This window comes from Bos mutus, chromosome 3, assembly GCF_027580195.1.
Source record: "Bos mutus isolate GX-2022 chromosome 3, NWIPB_WYAK_1.1, whole genome shotgun sequence".
Classification (NCBI taxonomy): domain Eukaryota; kingdom Metazoa; phylum Chordata; class Mammalia; order Artiodactyla; family Bovidae; genus Bos; species Bos mutus.
The window spans coordinates 90,907,036-90,925,188 of NC_091619.1; the positions used below are offsets into that span (position 1 = coordinate 90,907,036).

Here is an 18,153-nt window from a genome sequence, read left to right on the forward strand (position 1 = left end):
AGACAGCACAGAATGATGAAAAAAACTACAGCTCTGGAGTCATACAGATCTGGGTTCAAACTGAGTTCACCCACTTGCTGTGTGACCCAGGACAAATGCTGTTTAGGCTCATTGCGTCTCAGTTTTCTCATCTGTAAAATAAATATGACAGACCTGTCTTCTGAGGTAGTTTGAAGAGTATGTGAGCTACTGCCTGTAAAGTAATAGAATTTCTGGTACGTTGTGATCCAATAGCTAGCTCCAGTGGATCTAATGATGACTTCTTTGCTCTGTCTCCCCCAGCGAGTGGCATTAAGCCTTGAAGATGATGGACTGCCCTGAGGATGGGACCACTCCCTTCGTACCTCATGGAATTCAGTCCCATGCACTACCCTCTGGATGGTGTATGCCTGGATGGAAGGGTTTCTGTCCTTGAGTCTGTGTGTATGTATGTGTGTGTGTGTGAGTGTGTGTGTAATTTTTAAAATTTATGTTGCAGAAAGGTAACCACAAAGTTATGATGAACTGCAGACATCCAAAGGATGTGAGAGTTTTTATATGTATAATGTTTTATACACTTTTTAACTGGTTGCACTACCCATGAAGAATTCATGGAATAGCTACTGCTGAGTGACTAACATGATGTACATAACCAAATGGGGCCGATGGTACAGTAGCTTACTCATCATTTAAAAATTATATTTACAGAGGGCTTTTGGTTTGGAGGGTCTTTTTTAGGTTTCAGAGTTATGTTTTGTTTTTTGTTTTTTTGTAAATAGAATGATAATGCTTTGTGGCTATCCATCAACATAAGTAAAAAGAAAAAAACAGAAGACACGTCAACTCCCTCTCCCACTTAGGTTATTTATTAACATATTTCAAAACCAAGATTAGTTCTGTAAGTAATTTAGAGACGTGAGAGTATTTATTTTTGGTATGATTGGCCCATGATGTGGTCTCTGTGTGCATTTATGTTTCTGTGTGTACGCGAGTGAGAGGAAAGTCTGTAGAGAAGAGGCGCGCCTATGGCTGTTGTTCAGTTACATAAAGATAAGTATATTTTAAAACAACCCACAAGAGAGGGGTATCTGTAGTTTTCAGAGAAGCCTTTGTAAATTTGGCTCAGAAAAGAGTTATCGTGATTTGTGCAAACATGCAGTGGAAGAGGTAGATCTTTCCTGCCTCTGTCTATTCCTGGGATTCCAGTGAGTCAGAAAAGAGCCCCTCCGCTCATGAGGGGCTGCCGTAGCTCTCACCTGGGCTTTCTCTTCTGTGGCTAAAGCCAGTGCACAGACTTCTTACAGTACGCAAAGTTCTCGCAAGCTCAGGTGAGAACATTCCTGAACCTCGGCTACTCCTTGTTTTAAAGTTCAGCATTTCAAGTAACTTCATTTTCCTTCAGGACACTTGGATTGAATTCATTGTTTTCTCTGAAGCATACTGAGGGTGCCATCCTTACTTAGAAAGAGCTAAGTGGAGATGTTTTTAGAACCGCCCAAGTTTACTTTAGGGACTGGCTCAGGCACTTACCTCTGAGTATCCTATGGGTGAGGATAAGGACGGAGGAATAGGTTTTGTTAATCTCTATTTCGCCCTTCCCCTTACTCTCTGCCACATCCTTAAGGTGGGGAAAACAGTTTAAGGTGATACATAGGTTTGTTACCATCATGTGTCTACATAGATGAACTGCTGTTTGGCTTAAATCAGAAAAAGTGGCCAAATCTAAAGTCCTGTTTGAGGAGGAAATGGCATACACAATATTACAGTACACTGGATATATATGTTCACACAGGAATTTGGTTTACTGCTTTGTAAATAAAAGGAAAACTCTGGGTATATGTATAGATTTTTTTTTTTCATTGTGGACACTTACTTTGCTTCTCCTGGGTTTTGGGGGATGCGGGGAGAAGTGCACTTTTCTTTTTGTGGGTCTACCATTGAAAAGATAATCTTACAGTCCCAGAAGGAATTCGGTCCCAGTTGACTCTTATCCAAGGTGTGGTCTTCTATTAACTCAGATGTTCTGCCAGTTCACACCCACTGGACAACCAGGGACAAGATGTGACATGGAAATGTGTGCTCTAAGTAGGAGCAGAGGACGTGTATCTAACCTGAACATACCTGGAACTTGACACTTTTAAGCAAATTCCTCCCCTCCACTCTCGAGCTGCCTCCAACTCAATGAAGCTTGGATGTCTCACCAGCTTGATACCCTCTGAATTTGCAGGCAGTGATTCTGGAGTTCTGTCACCCTCTTCCTAGGACCTTTCTCCGCATCAGTCATGGTCTTGGCCTCCTAACTGTGTCCTGGAACCTGGGCACTAAGCTTTGCATAAACAAGCAGTTTCTTCATGATATACACGTGTGGATAGTCCTGAAACACTCATCAAGAGGGTATATGCAATTGACATAGAATGACCAACACCAAACAGAATTTTAAGAACAGAGGGACAACTCCTGTGGAGCTCAATGACTTACTACTATTCTTTCAGAAATGGAAAGTAAAATTATTTTTGACTGAAGAAAAATGACGCAAGTAAAAACACAGAAATTTACACAAAACAAGCAACTTTCCCTGTAACCTGCCTCCAAAGAAACAGAATTTCCGAGGAAATTATAACAGTGACTAATGCATAGTTTCTAAACGTTCAGTCAGATCCTGGCCTTTGAAGACAGAATAATGAGTGGGGTCAGGATGGTTCAGCCTGAAATCTCAAAATGGTGATGAAACACAACTCTCTAGGAGACATCCATGTTTCCTGTGACATAAGAACCTATGTGCTCAATCACTCAGTCATGTCTGACTCTTTGCAGCCCCATGGACTATAGCCCGCCAGGCTCCTCTGCCCATGTTTCCTGACTATGCTACAACTGTGGTTTGGAAGAGGCTGTTATGGGAGCAACCTACAGAAAAAAGAAAAAAAAAAACTGTGAAATACTCATGTGTTGGGTGGCAGTAAATAAGATGAAGTCTGAGGAGTCAGGTCCATCGTTCCCTATTCTTGGAGGCATTTTGAGGTGTAGTTCCACTTCTGTTGCCTTTTGCCCCTGTGCCATCATATATCTACAGCCAATAATGGATCACAGAGTCATTGGACTAGAGAGCTGGAAGGGCGTTTAGAGATAAGGCCCAAAGATTAGACAATTTATCTGACATTTATATATATATATATAAAAGAAACTAGTCCAAGTCCTTGTCCTCCCTTTCCTTTTCCAGGAGACTACTTTGGGCTGCCAGAACACTGTATCAAACCTGCTACCTATCTTAGGGCCTATCTTTCTGATGGGATTTTGAAGGCCCTGGCAGAAATGGTCTTCCAGAAACAGAGGATACTAAAATTGTGTTTCTTCTTGAGAGCATGATTATAAAACAGGTTGAGGTAAACTGTAACCTCAGAATGAGGTTGGATTTAAATTTATAGCAATAAGTATGATCCATCCCTCCAGCTGTCTATGTGATTGCAATATGTATATTCATCCACTGAAACTATTTGCTAGGTACCAACTAAGTGCCAGGTACTGCAGATGTACAAGTCAATCAAATGCTTTCTGTCCTGATGGAACTCACAGTAGCAATTAGAGGAAGACATATGTGGGAACAAACAAAAAAAGTAGTTTTTTTTTTTTTTTTAGTACTATCAGGTTACAAAGGAGAGAGAGGTCATTTCTACCTGAAGAGATAAAGAATGGGGTCAAGAAAGGCATTGTAGGAAAAGTAGACCGAAGCTAAGGCTCAGAAATGAAGTAGGGGTGTCCAGGCTGCTTCAGGCAGAGGACACACTGAGCTGGGACACAAGCATGAAACAGCATGAGGATTTTAAGGAACTGAATGTAATTTGTAATGAGCAAAAGGCTCAAAGGAGACTTGGCAAGAAATGAGGCTGGATGGAAAGACAGGTTCAATGTAAGCACTTTATAGGATACTTCTGTTTAATTTCTGATTCAATTAATCAAATTTTCTTGGTCATTTATTGTGTGTAAGGCACCAAGTACATCACGGAAAATTGATCAGGATGTGTTGCAAGCACTTTGCAGACATGACAGTCTTTACCCTCAAGCTACCCTGTGGCCAAAGGAAAATAGTGACTGCTTTTCATATATTTGTGTCAGAGTGTTTTGACGTGGTCATTGAAGACTGATGTGAGGGCAGTGGGATTTTCACAGAAGCATTCCATGTTGTCAAGCGCCTCTGGGACTTTCTCAACTGTGAAAAAGAAAACTGGAAATTTTGAAAGATGCGGTGTCCACAGAGGGGACCCCCAGCACTATCCAGTCAGGTACTGGAAGGGATGGGGAAAGGGCACAGGAATGAGAGCCTCTCTTCTCTCCCTCAATCCTGCTACACACTCATCATTTCACAAAACAGAAACGAGTTATCGGTTCAGTGCTTCAGAGTAAATCATTTCTTTTCCTGGCAATGCACAAAGAGTATTGGAGTTTTCCCACTATTTTTAGGGTATTGAGGATTTTCAGGATGTGGACAACTTTGAGGTGGAGGAATTAACAGCTTCACATTTTCAGTTAACATAAGAAATCAGGAAGCTTTGTTCACTCAGGCTATGCACCATGTGCATAGTTGAGAATCAGCAGAAATCCTCACATTTGCAAATACTTTGTGCTATGAAAAGTAATTTTAAAAAAGCCACCTGTATATGTGTGTGTGTATATATATATTTAAAGACATGAAGGTTTTGATACTTTTTTACAAAAATTACAAGAGAAGATATCTGTACAAACCGTGTGTTTTAAATAGCATTTTGTTCTATACAAGCTGTTGTTGATGTGAGGTGAAGTACTGGTTTGCAGACTCCATCCCATTGTACCCAAATGAATTTTCCTTGTTTGTCTTCCCCGAACACCCCTAAATGATCATATTTGATGTAACAGGCATGTTAGAATGTTGGGTCACACTAACCATTTCTGCTTTTTATTTTGTCCTTCTGAGTTCCCTTAGCTTCTGTACTCAGTCCCCTTTGCAACCTGGTTTCTCTTCCAGAGGCAAGGGTTGATGTGCTGCATCTCACTAGTTGTACTGACATCATCTTGGTGAACTAAAAACCAAATGTGGACATTTGTAAACTCGGTGCACTGTTTCTAGAGAGAGATTAAATTCCTTTTATTAAATCTGAAAGTACTGTGATGCTTTACTGAGTGGGGAGTGAGCAATCTTGTGAGATAAAGACTCTCAATATTATCATTCCCATTTTAGAGATGAGAAAAAGAATGAAGACACTGCCCAAAGTCAACAGTTATGTTTCAGTTCAGTTCAGTTCAGTTGCTCAGTCATGTCCGACTCTTTGCGATCCCATGAATCGCAGCACGCCAGGCCTCCCTGTCTATCACCAACTCCCGGAGTTCACTCAAACTCATGTCCATTGAGTTGGTGATGCCATCCAGCCATCTCATCCTCTGTCGTCCCCTTCTCCTCCTGCCCCCAATCCCTCCCAGCATCAGAGTCTTTTGCAATGAGTCAACTCTTCGCGTGAGGTGGCCAAAGTATTGGAGTTTCAGCTTTAGCATCAGTCCTTCTAATGAACACCCAGGACTGATCTCCTTAAGGAAGGACTGGTTGGATCTCCTTGCAATCCAAGGGAATCTCGAGTCTTCAACACCACAGTTCAAAAGCATCAATTCTTCGGTGCTCAGCTTTCTTTATCGTCCAAGTCTCACATCCATACATGACCCCTGGAAAAACCATAGCCTTGACTAGACGGACCTTTGTTGGCTAAGTTATGTTTAGTGCCCCCAAAATACATGTAGCACATGTGGTGTTCTCTGCCTCAATTTTCCTTCTCTCTCTCTCTTCATCTGGCTTAACTCCTATTTGTCCTGAGTACTATGCTTAGGGAGCCTTCTCTGTTCTCTCAGACTCAGACCTAACTCGTAAGGTTAGATAACTCTGTGCTTCTACAACAAATTTTGCCTACTTGTATTCCAATGCTCTGCCTCCCACTCCCATGCCAATGAGGTTGTTTTTACCAAGGTGACCCAGGATCTCCTTAATTATAAACCTTGGAAATACTTTCAATCCTTTTCTTTCTTGACCTAGAAGCAGCATATAACACTGTTGGCCCTCCTGTCTTAAAGTACTCTTATTTTGGTTTCCATGATACCATACTCCTGATTTTTCCCCTACCTTTCTGGCTTCATCCTAATCTCCATTGTCTGTGAGTTTCATTCTTCTAATCTTTCCATTTTACAGTCCAGTCTACAACATTGCAGACAGAGTGATCTTTCTAGAATGCAATAGGTCTTGTCACCAACACCCCTTTCCACTTTCCTGCTTAAAGCCCTTCATCTGTTTTCCTTGCATTTAAATCCAAAAGCCTTGGGTTTTAACCCAAACTCCTTAACATGGGTTATAATGTCCTTCGTGATTAGTCTTGTACCTCTTCTCCAACCTCATTACTATATTTTCAACTTTTTTTTCTGTATTATAACCAAAAAGTTCTGGGCCCTCTGTCTGAAACATTTTCTTCAGGAAGACTTAACTTAGTCCCTTAGACTGGACTAGGAGCCACTGCATGAGCTTCCATAGTTTTCTGTGCTTCCCCTACTTATAAATTTGATGCCTACATTATAATTGCTTGTATGCTCCTTGACTGCCATCACTGTATTCCCAGCATGACACACAGTAAATTATGCTAACCTCAGACACATTAGATACATAGATCATGCTCCTTCAGCTATACTTTACTATGTGGTTTCATACCCCCAAGCCTGAAATTTCCTTACAGCTTGATTGGAGTTGGGTGTCCTTTAAATTTTCTCATCCCTTTTTGATATTTGCCATGTCTCCAGATGCCCAGATTCATCAATTACATTATAATTTTTATAATTTCACTTTTGGAAAATAACCCTGTGGTAATTACCCAATGTCTCTAAATACTTAACTCATTATTACCACCTCAAGACTGTTGTGAAAATTCAAAGAAAGGGCACTCGTAAACACACTCAGCCTAGGGGCTGACATTTATTAAGTGATCCCTTATCTTTTTTATACAAGTCCCTTGTTACCACCCACATCCAGTGTTTTTTTAAGAAGATGCCTTATAGCAATTTGGAGTTTGAAAAGTATTTTTCAATTTCCAAGACATTGTTTTTTATCCTTGCAATAGTTCTGCCAGATGTGTAACATTATTATGCTCATTTTAAAGATAAGAAACCTGAGGTCCAAAAAGTTTAATCAGTTTACCTTTGGTCACAGTGAATCACTGTCACACGAGGGATTATTTTAACACAGATCATCAGTGACATTCCCCTCACCCACACCCCCGCCCCAGCACCCACTCTTCATTCTGTTATCAATACTTTTTCAGAGAGAAAAGCAGTAACGGCAAAATTGGGAATGATATTCAGGGACCACTAGCCTGAAGACAGAACAGTGTTATAGTCGCGCGTGCTCAGTCGCATCTGACTCTTTCGCAGGCCCTCAAAATGATGCCATTTCAGCACTGTCTCTAGAAACAATTCCGTTTTCCATCTGGCTGGAACTTAGATGAGTTAAAGCAGGCTTCTAATAATTAAGTTTGGTTGCCCTTGGCCTAATCAAGGAGGAAAAAATTTTCCACAGCCGAGAAAACATTCGCAGTCAACCACTTAGGCCTGAAAACACAAGAGCTTCCTGGACAGCAGTTGACAGTCCTGATTCAAACTGTGGAGAAAAAATAAACACACAACAGGTCCACTGTGGAAGATTTTGGCTGATTGGTTTGGAACTAGTATTTTTTAGGCGCTCCGTCCGAGGCGATTCAATTGCGCGGGCAGAGTGGGAGATCAAACATTCAAAACTTAACTCCTACTGACAACACCTCATCTAGAGACCAGTGAGGCAGAAAGGGGAAAAAGTGAAGTAGAAAGAGATAAAATGGAGAATAAGTGCGGGAGAGTTTGTAGCCCAAAAAAAAAGGCAAGCTCCACTGCGGATTTAGGGAACGCGTCGCTGAGTTTCTTGAACTGATTTTTAAACAGCAGAGTTCAGTCGGAGCCAACGTTAGAGACGCGCCAAGGCGCGCTGCGTTCTCCCGAGAGGTCGGATCCTTTAACCCTGTTTTACTGATGGGACGACCTAGGTTCAGAGACGGTGAAGGACCTATTCCAACTCACACTGTTGGGTATCCTAAATGAAACTGGAGCCTGGGCCTCAAGCCCCAAAGGGACACTGATCAACAGCCCTCAGCCTCTTCCGGTCGCAGGCCGAGGGGGCGGGGCTGAACCGACTCCGCCTCCGGGGGAAAGGGGCTTTCTTTCGCCGGGATGGGAGATGTCGCCTGGTCCCATCTCCGGAAGTGGGAGGAGAGAGGGAGGGGTCGCTCCGTGACGCGCGATGACGTTTCCTAACGTCACTTCCTCGCGCCGCTGTAAACGTCAATGTCGGGCGCCTTTAGTGGTGGTGCGGTTTGCTCTTAAAAGTTCGGTCTTGGATCTGCTTTGCGAGCCATGGAGAGTGACTTTTACCTGCGTTACTACGTGGGGCACAAAGGCAAATTCGGCCACGAATTCCTGGAATTTGAGTTCCGGCCCGACGGTGAGAGAAGCGTCCCGGCTTCCCGGGAGCGAGGTCTAGGCCTGGGGGTGGGCGAGTGGGGAGGCCGGGGATCCGGAATGTACGAAGAACTAGAGGAAGGGACCGATGGCTGTGAGGCGCCGATTTGGAAGGAACGATCCTTGTCCGCCCCACTGATTCTTTCAGTCCGTGTGCTAGGGCTTCTGTTTAGTGACGATTTTGACCATATTGCTTTATTCAACAAACCTTTCTTGAGCGCCTATCTGTGCCAGTCTCACTTCCACAATCTGGGGTGTAGGAGTGAATGATAAACAGACTTCCTCCCTCGTGGAGCTTGTATTCTTTTGCTGGGAGATCGTAAACAAAAAAATATCCCAAATAGTGTTGAGTGTTCAGAAAAGAAAATGATGGAACAATTGCTGATGGGCCGCTTTTAAGAAGGATAGCTATTGGAGAACTCGCTGAAGAGCCGATGTTTGAGCTGAGCTCTGATTGACAAGGCGCCATCTCGGGAAAAGAACGTTCTAGGCAGAGATGAGCTAGGCATGTTTCAAGTGGCCATTGTGGCTGAAGAGTAGTGAACTCTGGGGAGAATAGTAGGAGATGATGTCAATTAGGTAGGCAGGGGCCACACCATATAGTCTTGGTGAGTTTGGATTTTTTTTTTCTAAGTGCAGCAGGAAGCGGTTGGAAAGTTTTAAGCAGAGGTGTAATCTATTCTTGAGAAAGTATTGTAATTATTAGGTGCAGAATGGGCAAGAATGAAAACTACTTAACAGGAGATGGTTACAATTGTTAGAAAAAGGATGTTGGTTAGAACTAGAGTGATAGTAAAAGTAGAGAAGGATTTAGGATACAGTTGGAGGCAGAACCAATAGGACTTTGCCAATTGATAGGATTTGGTGAGGGATCAATATGGTGAAGGAAAAGAAGTGAAAGATGACAGAAAGCTTCCACTAAATGGAGGCACAAAGATGAACTCCTTGTAGTTCAGTTGCTAAGTCGTGTCCGACTCTTTGGGACCCCGTGAATGAACTGACAAGCCCAATTTGAGAAAGTTTTGTTAACAATGATAAGACAGTGTATAAGGTGTTATAGAAAGAAACAGAAAAGACTCTGGGAGCAGAAAGAAGGCACCTAACCTAGCCTTTGAGTCAAAGAAGGCTTCCTGCATAAGATGACCTGGGTGGAGAGTATGAGTCTTTAGTAATGTGTAGGAGTTAGTTAGACAGATGGGTCAAGAACGCATTTTGGACAGCATTAACAGCAAAGAGGCTGAAAACCCAAAAGGTGCATGGGATGTTTCAGGCAGAAACCAAAACAGTTGACCCTGGAACAAGTTTCAAATAGCATGCGTCCATTTATACACAGATTTTTTTAGTAATCCTAATAAATACTGTGGTACTACCTGATCCACAGTTGGTTGAATTGAGGATGAGGAACTGTAGATACTGAGAAACCACAGATGCAGAAGGCTGGCAGACTATTAAGTTATACTCAGATTTTTGACTGTGTAGAGGGTGGATGCCCTTAACCCCTACGTTGTTTAAGGGTGAACTGTATTTTGATTAACCCCAGCTCTATGTGAGAGTCCTGTTGTAGGAATGAGGCTGGAAATGAGCTCAGCTTAGCAGGAAGCCACATTGAGGATTTTGGACTTTATCAAGAAGGTAGTGAGGAGCCGTTGTCAGTATTAAAATGTCAATATTAGAGTGACCTAATTGGATCCATCTGTTAACTGTTTCACTCTGTCCACTCTATGGAGAATGAACTGAATGGAGAGAGACTTGAGACAGAGACACAGTGCAGTAAGGCATCAGTTATTTTGACTCTTTTTAGTGTGCCTTGTATACGGAAAAAATTATCTCCTCTATTTCCTTTTATCTTCTTCATATCCACCATATATACCCAAATCAGCCTGTTTGATGAACAGTGTCACAGAGGGCCTTGTATACCAAAAATGCTCAATAATAAAACCACAGCTTTTCTATCATGTTTAGAAAAGGAGTAGATCAGTGTTTCACAGTCACATGTTAATATATGTAAAAACCATTTTATAGTTTTCAGAAACTTTCACGATTCTTTTAAGCCTCTGAAGGCCCTGTGTGCAGGTAGGTTATCAATCACTCCTATTTTCAGCTGAGGACATTAACCTGCTGAGATATGATTTGCCAGTCACAAGAGAGTCTGTTCTTTTATCACACCTGAGCTGCCTTTTGCAAGAATTGTAAATCATTGTCAGCTGTATTTTTGGCTAGAAGGTTATTTAATAGTGTTCACTGGGGGAAAAAATCCATAACTTAAAGTTTGAGAATTGTTTTATTCAGTGGAAACACTGGGGACTTAAGCCTGGGAGATAGGCTGTCAGGGATAGCTTTGAGGGACTATTTGAGGGACTATTCTGAAGAGGTGAGGGATGAGCCAGGATATATAGGAGGTTTTAGAGGGAAAAAAAAACCACCAAAAAACAGGTAGAACATCTAAAGGTTACTGTTAATCAAATACCAGACATCTAAAGTTAATGAAGTTCGCATTTTTCTTTGTATGGGAGGATGCTAGGCTCATTGAAATCATTCCTTTGATATACACCTTAACTGTCCAGGGCCAGTATCCTATTTTCAACATCCTGAATCCCCTCAGGGTGCACCCATAGGGAGGGGGCTGGGGGTGGTGTGGCTGCAGTGGCTGATGGCTTAATGGCTGCAACATCCTTTGTTTACTGATAAGGCAGGTGACATTTTTTTGTTCACCAAAGCCTAAAGTGAAAAGACTAGTATTGTTGAAACACCAGAGATGTAAATACTAAAACTATTAGACACTTTGAAGGGAAAGTTAGGATACATTTTAAGCAATAGCTGATAGTCTTGGTAGGCTAATGACGCTTTCTTTATGTTTTTATTATATATTGAATTTGTTTTTTGTCCTTCACAGGGAAATTGAGATATGCCAACAACAGCAATTACAAAAATGATGTCATGATCAGAAAAGAGGTAATGAATTGTCTGAAGGCCTTTCATTCACTACCATTTAGCCTTGTGTCCTGTTTTTATTCTTTCTGGGAGTAATGAAAGTGAAGTCGCTCAGTCGTGTCCAACTCTTTGCGACCCCATGGACTGTAGCCTACCAGCCTCCTCCATCCATGGGATTTTCCAGGCAAAAGTATTGGAATGGCATGCCATTTCCTTCTCCAGGGGATCTTCCTGACCTGGGATTGAACCCAGGCCTCCTGCATTGCGATTGTAGGCAGATGCTTTACCGTCTGAGCCACCAGAGAAGTCCAATCTGGGAGTAATATTGAAAGATAAAGAATAGGAAAGTATAAATGTGTCTGTAGATGGCTTCTAAAGTTTTTCTCAAATCTTCTTTTAGTTTATTTTTTCTTTAATAGTGATGAGTCAATAACTGGTAATCATTTGAAGTCTTGCAGATCTTGGTTTTGAACCTTGAATCTTTTACTAACATGTGACCTTGGGAAAATTTCCTGGTTGAGGTTGATAAGTCTCAGTTGCTTCATCTGAAAAAACAGAAAACATACCCGCCACTAACTTAGTGTTTGATCTATTCCTTGGTGGTGGTTGTTCAGCTGCTAAATTATATCTGACTGTGCAACCCCATGGACTGCAGTACACCAGGCTTCCCTGTCCCAGAGTTTCTCAACTCCCAGAGTATCTCCCAGCATTTGCTCAAAGTCATGTGCATTTAGTTGGTGATGCCCTCTGACTATCTTATCCTCTGTTGCCCACTTCTCCTGCCCTCAATCTTTCCCAGCATCAGAATCTTTACCAGTGAGTTGGCTCTTTGCATCAGGTGGCCAAAGTATTGGAACTTCAGCTTCAGGATCAGTCCTGCCAATGAATATTCAGGACTGATTTCCTTTATGATTGACTGGTTTGATCTTCTTGCTATCCAAGGGACTCAAGTCTCCAGCACCCAGTTCAAAAGCATCAATTCTTTGGCGCTCAGCCTTCATTATAGTTCAGCTCTCTCATCCGTATATAACTACTGAAAAAAAAAATAGCTTTGTTTATATGGACCTTTGTCAGCAAAGTGATGTCTCTGCTTTTTAATATGCTGTCTAGGCGGGAGGAGAAGGGGACGACAGATAGCATCACCGACTCAATGGACATGAGTTTGGGTAGACTCCGGGAGTTGGTGATGGACAGGGAGGCCTGGCGTGCTGCAGTCCATGGGGTCGCAAAAAGTCAGACACGACTGAGCAACTGAACTGAACTAGATTTGTCATAGCTTTTCTTCCAGGGAGCAAGTGTCTTTTAACTTCATGGCTGCAGTCACTGTCTGTAGTGATTTTGGAGTCCAAAAAAATAAAGTCTGTCACTGTTTCCATTTTATCCCGATCTGTTTGCCATGAAGTGAGGGGACCAGATGCCATGATCTTAGTTTTTTGAATGTTGAGTTTTAAACCAGCTTTTTCACTCTCTTTCACCTTCATTAAGAGGCTCTTTAGTTCCTCTTCACTTTCTGCCATTAGGGTGGTATCATCTGCATTCCCTGGTACCTAGCACTCAAGAGAGCTCTTTTAATTTGCATTTGAGTAGGCAAAAAGGAGTGTGGGAAAGCACTTAACATCATTGAATGCATGTTAGATTCTAGTCAGGACACTAGGTACTACATCTGTAGTCCTATTTTAACCCCTATTGTAAGCCTCTATGATGGGTGTGTTATATATCCTTTACAGATAAGACATTGAAGACCTATATATTAATTATGGGGCTTGTTCAAAGTTACCCTTCGAGTTAAGAAACTGAGCAGGAATTTAGACCTCTGCCTGCCTTTGTGAAGTCCGTGTTTGGTGTGATTTCTACCACACCATTGAACTTCATTAAAGCCATTCTTTCCTTTTAAGTGCTTTGTCACATTTGGAAATGTCTTAATAGTATATTTTCATACTGTAATATTAGCAATCAGTATTATGCTTAGCCATACATGTCAGCATCCTCACTTTTTTTTTAATGTGTAGTAATATGTAAAATGTAAAAGACATGTGTCTGCTCTTCAGAAGCATGTCATTTAGTTTAAAATAGCCCGAGTTACTCACAGATCTTTCTTTGGGGCTCAGGTGTGCAGGTAGGCAAGGAATAGGTCCAGATGAACAGGATGTACCAAGAAACAGAAACAACTAGATGTGGGATTGAGGTGTAGTCACTGGACACTTCTGACCCTGCCATCCTCTTACATGCCCAAGTCAAGCTGGAATGGCTTCACATTTACAGAGGTGCCAGAAATAAATCTTCATTAGTTTTTTTTTTTTAATCTTTCATCACTATCTGAGTCAGAATGCTGCTTAGAGATACAATTTGAATTCTGTTTTTTAACTTGCTTTCAGGCTTATGTACATAAAAGTGTGATGGAGGAACTGAAGAGAATAATTGATGACAGTGAAATTACCAAAGAGGATGATGCCTTGTGGCCTCCTCCTGACCGAGTGGGCCGGCAGGTGAGTGTTTTAGCAACTAGCCACAGTGCAGAAATCTTACAAATAAGATAAAGCTTCCTGCTCTGCATATGACACTGAATGTACTCAGTGTGTATGTGTGTTCTGGGCCCTACACCGAGCAGGTCACCAGCACCTTGGTCTAAGGCAGCACGAAGCCCACACGGAGGACAGGGACAGCAGGTGGAGCTGCTGACCACCTGGAGCCCAGCCCTGGATTTCTTCTTCTGGTCCACCTCCCGCTTCTTGAGAGTATTTGCTACCCACATTTCTTACTGAGTAACCACTATGGACAAAATGTTGCAAAGATGGCAAGATAAATAAAACATAGTCATGTCAGCAATGTAATGGAAAGTCATGCCAGCAACTAAGTCTATCTTCTTGCTTGGATATTTATTCTGAAAACATTGTGGTAATTAAAAAATAAAAGCCACTGTTGTATTTGACCAAATTAATAGGAAAGATTCTTCTTTCTACTTTAATGCTGCCTTCCAACTTCTAATTGATTTCATTGTCCCTTCTTTTGTCCTGTAGAGCCCATTTTTTCTTTCCTGGAGTGACAGTAATCTTTTAAAATGTAAATTTGTTTATGTATTCCACTGATTTTAAACTCTGGCTTCCCACCACATTTAAAATAAAATCTGAACTCCCAGCTTACCTTCTACCATTTTCACCATCTCTCACTGGGTTTAAATCTCATTGGTCTTATTTCTGTTACTCAGATTCACCTAGGTACTTCTTAGTTTAGAACCTTTACATCTGCTACATATTGCCTGGAACATTCTATCTGAGACTGTCTTTATTATTGAGGTCTTCAAATGTCACTTCTTCAGTGATGTCTTAAGAGCCTATCTAATCTAAAATGCCTTTTCTTATCACTTAAATAAGATCTGGTTTTTGTCTTCATAGCATTTATCATTGTCTGAAATTGTCTTGTTTGGTTTTCCTTATGCATGATGATGAAATATTCTAAAGCATCTAAAAATAATGAACTTGATCTACATATAAAAACTTTGTTGAAAACAAACAAAAACCAAAATAAATTAACAAACCAACTGGAACCACATAGATACAAAAAACAGAGTAGTGGTTATTAGAGGGAAGGGGCTGGGTGTGCAAAATTTGTAAAGGGAATCAACTATATAGTGACAGAAACTTAAATTTTTGGTGGTTAGCACAGTATAATACAGAAGTAGAAACAGAATATTGTACTTATGTAACAAACCAATTTTAACTCAATACGGAGATTCCCTGGTGATCAGTGGTTAGGACTTGGCGTTTTCACTACCAAGATCCCACAAGCCATGCCCTGTGGCCAAAAACAAAAAACTGAATGTAATCTAAAACCATGAGTGGAAAGAATACATTCCAACTTCTGGGCATGCAGGAAGAATACAGTGGGAGGTGGGTCTAAACTGCAATATTTCTTGAAAAAGAAATCTGACACAAGTACAACAAAATATTAACTTTCAAGTCTGAATGTTAAGAAGTAGAACTCAGGGGACTTCCCCTGTGGTCCCGTGGCTAACACTCCATGCTCCCAATTCAGGGGGCCCCGGGTTCGGTCTCTGCTCAGGGACCTAGATCCCACATGGCTCAATTAAAGATCCTGCATGAAGACCAGCATAGCCAAATAAATTAATTAAATATTTTTTAAAAACAAAAGAAGTAGAACTCAATCGGTTATAAGTTCCACAAGGGCAGAAATCTTTGTTTGGTTTTGCTGATCTGTCCCACAGACCTCCCCCTCCTATTCCCCACCCAATAGATTTTTTTTTTCTTTTAAGATTGTGGTACTTGTTCCATTCTTTAGAAATTCAGGCCCAAGGGCAGACAACTAGTAAGTGAGAAAGCTGGGATTAACTCAAGGTCTGGAATTCCTTTCCTTGTCCCATTGTTGCCCTTAAAAGTTAAGATGCTTGGTATTTGTAAAACAGGTTTATACATGTTATTCCACATTGTTAACAATGAAAACTCCTATATGGAACACAATGTAAATTCTTCCAAATGTGGAGCCTCACAGACACAACTAAGAGTAAAAGCTGCTTAAGCACTAAACCAGTATTTATGTCGTACCATTTATCTCTTTGTTTCTAGTACCCAGTACAGTCTAGGGCTCAGGCTGGTCTTGGTAATGTGGCCATCTGTATTAGAGTTCATGTGATTTGGAAGATGATGAACCCTTCTCCTGTGTGATGAAAAACCAATTCAGATTGATACTTATTTCAATGTTTCTAGGAGCTTGAAATTGTCATTGGCGACGAACACATTTCTTTCACAACATCAAAAATTGGTTCCCTTATTGATGTCAATCAATCCAAGTAAGTACACATGATCCTTATATACAGATATGTCTGTTTTCGAGCATGCTGATATGAAACCCATAATCAAATTGAGACTGTTATGGTACAAATCTAAGAACTGGCCAGCTTTGTCCCCCTCAACAGAGAGACTCCCAAATTATCTTCAAGGGCTTGCTCCTTTTGCTTTTGGAGTTTTAGTCAGCTGTCGTCAGTAGCACTTGTCAGTGATACACCCAGAGAGTAATGCCGTAGGAGCAGCCAAAGTGGGTAAGAATCTGGCCAAAACACAAAAAACAACTGCTGGAAATAACCTATGAAATCAGTGAGTCTGGGTACCTTCCTCAGTGTTGGTTATTCAGATTGCACATCTTAAAGCCTGACTGTAGTAAAACTTGAAATCATTTAGAATACAAATTAAAAAATTCGTTTTTGTCACGGTAAATTATTGAGACATGAATCTCTATGCCACACAGAATCATTAGAATTTGGCAGCCTCTTTGGCTCTTGTGCTTTGAGGATTTGGGATTAGATACAGTTCACTTTTAGTACATGTTGGACATATTTGTCTTCCTATGAACAATCTCCTTGTTCTTACCCAGTTATGCTGTAGTAAGGTTGAGTGAGTCTCTTGGTCCTGCTTAGCACTACCTCTTAAAAAGGAAGTTTTCCTAATTCTGAAAGTAATACATGCTTACTGTAGAAAATATAGGAAATACAGAAATGTAGAAAGGTGAAAATCACCCATAAAATTATCAGATAACCATTAATCTTAAAGTATTTCTGTCTTTTTCCTGTGCTTTAAAAAATAGTCTTTTAAAGCACAAAAAATGAATTGAGATCAACAGTCTGTTTAATCATGACCTTTTTCTACTTAATATAAGCATTTCCTTCCTAAAAAACCTTAACATTTTAAATTACTTCTTAATATTCCATTTTAATGTATACAGACTTTTTCTTATTTTTGGACATTTGGTTGTTTTCAAAGTTTTAATTCTGTAAATACCTCTTATGAGGAATACCCTGGTACATAAATAATCTGGGTTATTAAATGGTATTTTTTGCTGAGTTTTTTCAGCTTTTTAAACATTTTTTTCCTCTTGCATTACAGGGATCCAGAAGGCTTACGAGTATTTTATTATCTTGTCCAGGACCTGAAGTGTTTGGTCTTCAGTCTTATTGGATTACACTTCAAGATTAAGCCAATCTAGATGGAACATTGGTGTGGACACAAGGGGGGTGGGAGTGCTGCTTTTAATTACCATTATCTAGACATTTTTGTGTATATCAGGGCAATATTTTTTTTATAAACTATAAATGATTGTCTTTAATAAATACATAACAAAATGCATTTTTTTTTATTTTATAAAGACCTGAACATGTGAACTTGTCTCGAATTACTTTTTAACACTAGCTTCTTATGTGAAGTATTGCCAAAAATCTAATCAACTCTGTACATAAAACTACGAGTTTATAGGAAGTAAAAGATTAGAGAAACATGCTAAAAAAATAACAGTGGAAATCCAATCAATACGGAGATTCCAGGGTAAGTGATCTGATTTCTTTAAAAAAAATAAGCTGTAAACAAATGGAGATGGAGTGGGAATGTTAATGGAGATTTGAGAGACATGTAATCACATAATACAATGTTCAAACCCTGTTTGGATCATGATTCAGGAAATGTAAAATTGCCATCAGTAAGAAAATTTAAACACTAGATATTTGGTATTAATGAAGTATTAATTTTTTAGGGAGTAAAATGGTATGGTTGATGTTTTTTTTTTCATCGAGCTTTACTGAGGTATAATTGAGGTTGGAGGGTTTTTTTGTGTTTTTTTTTACTTATTTTTATTTTTGGCTGTGGTAGTCTTTGTTGCTCGGGCTTTTCTCTAGTTGTGGAGAGCAGGGGCTACTCT

The 18,153-nt window shown here is 40.5% G+C and overlaps 2 protein-coding genes across 13 annotated transcripts in view; both read left to right on the forward strand.

The window, feature by feature from the left end:
• Positions 1 to 5,110, forward strand: part of LRP8 (LDL receptor related protein 8) — an 80,110-nt gene extending 75,000 nt beyond the window's left edge. For 6 of the 12 annotated variants that reach the window (XM_070368023.1, XM_070368025.1, XM_070368026.1 and 3 more), the window contains one exon: positions 283 to 5,110. In XM_070368023.1, coding sequence (XP_070224124.1) covers positions 283 to 321 — 39 coding nt within the window. In that variant the 3' untranslated portion in view covers positions 322 to 5,110. The remainder of the gene's footprint in view (positions 1 to 282) is intronic. The other 6 variants (XM_070368024.1, XM_070368028.1, XM_070368027.1 and 3 more) reach the window with 2 other exon arrangements.
• A 3,209-nt stretch (positions 5,111 to 8,319) lies between these two features.
• On the forward strand, positions 8,320 to 17,588 carry MAGOH (mago homolog, exon junction complex subunit). Its single transcript, XM_005911385.2, has 5 exons — positions 8,320 to 8,506; positions 11,417 to 11,475; positions 13,830 to 13,940; positions 16,176 to 16,258; positions 17,349 to 17,588. The coding sequence occupies exons 1-5, from the start codon at positions 8,419 to 8,421 to the stop codon at positions 17,446 to 17,448; spliced, it is 441 nt and encodes a 146-aa protein (XP_005911447.1). The 5' UTR covers positions 8,320 to 8,418; the 3' UTR covers positions 17,449 to 17,588.
• The last annotated feature ends 565 nt before the right edge of the window (positions 17,589 to 18,153 follow it).

Excerpts from the sequence above, each read along its gene's own strand:
- MAGOH (XM_005911385.2), top strand. The coding sequence starts at position 8,419 with ATGGAGAGTGACTTTTACCTGCGTTACTACGTGGGGCACAAAGGCAAA. Across the intron at positions 8,507-11,416 it reads ATTTGAGTTCCGGCCCGACG|GGAAATTGAGATATGCCAAC; the intron begins GTGAGAGAAGCG and ends TGTCCTTCACAG. Across the intron at positions 13,941-16,175 it reads CTGACCGAGTGGGCCGGCAG|GAGCTTGAAATTGTCATTGG; the intron begins GTGAGTGTTTTA and ends CAATGTTTCTAG.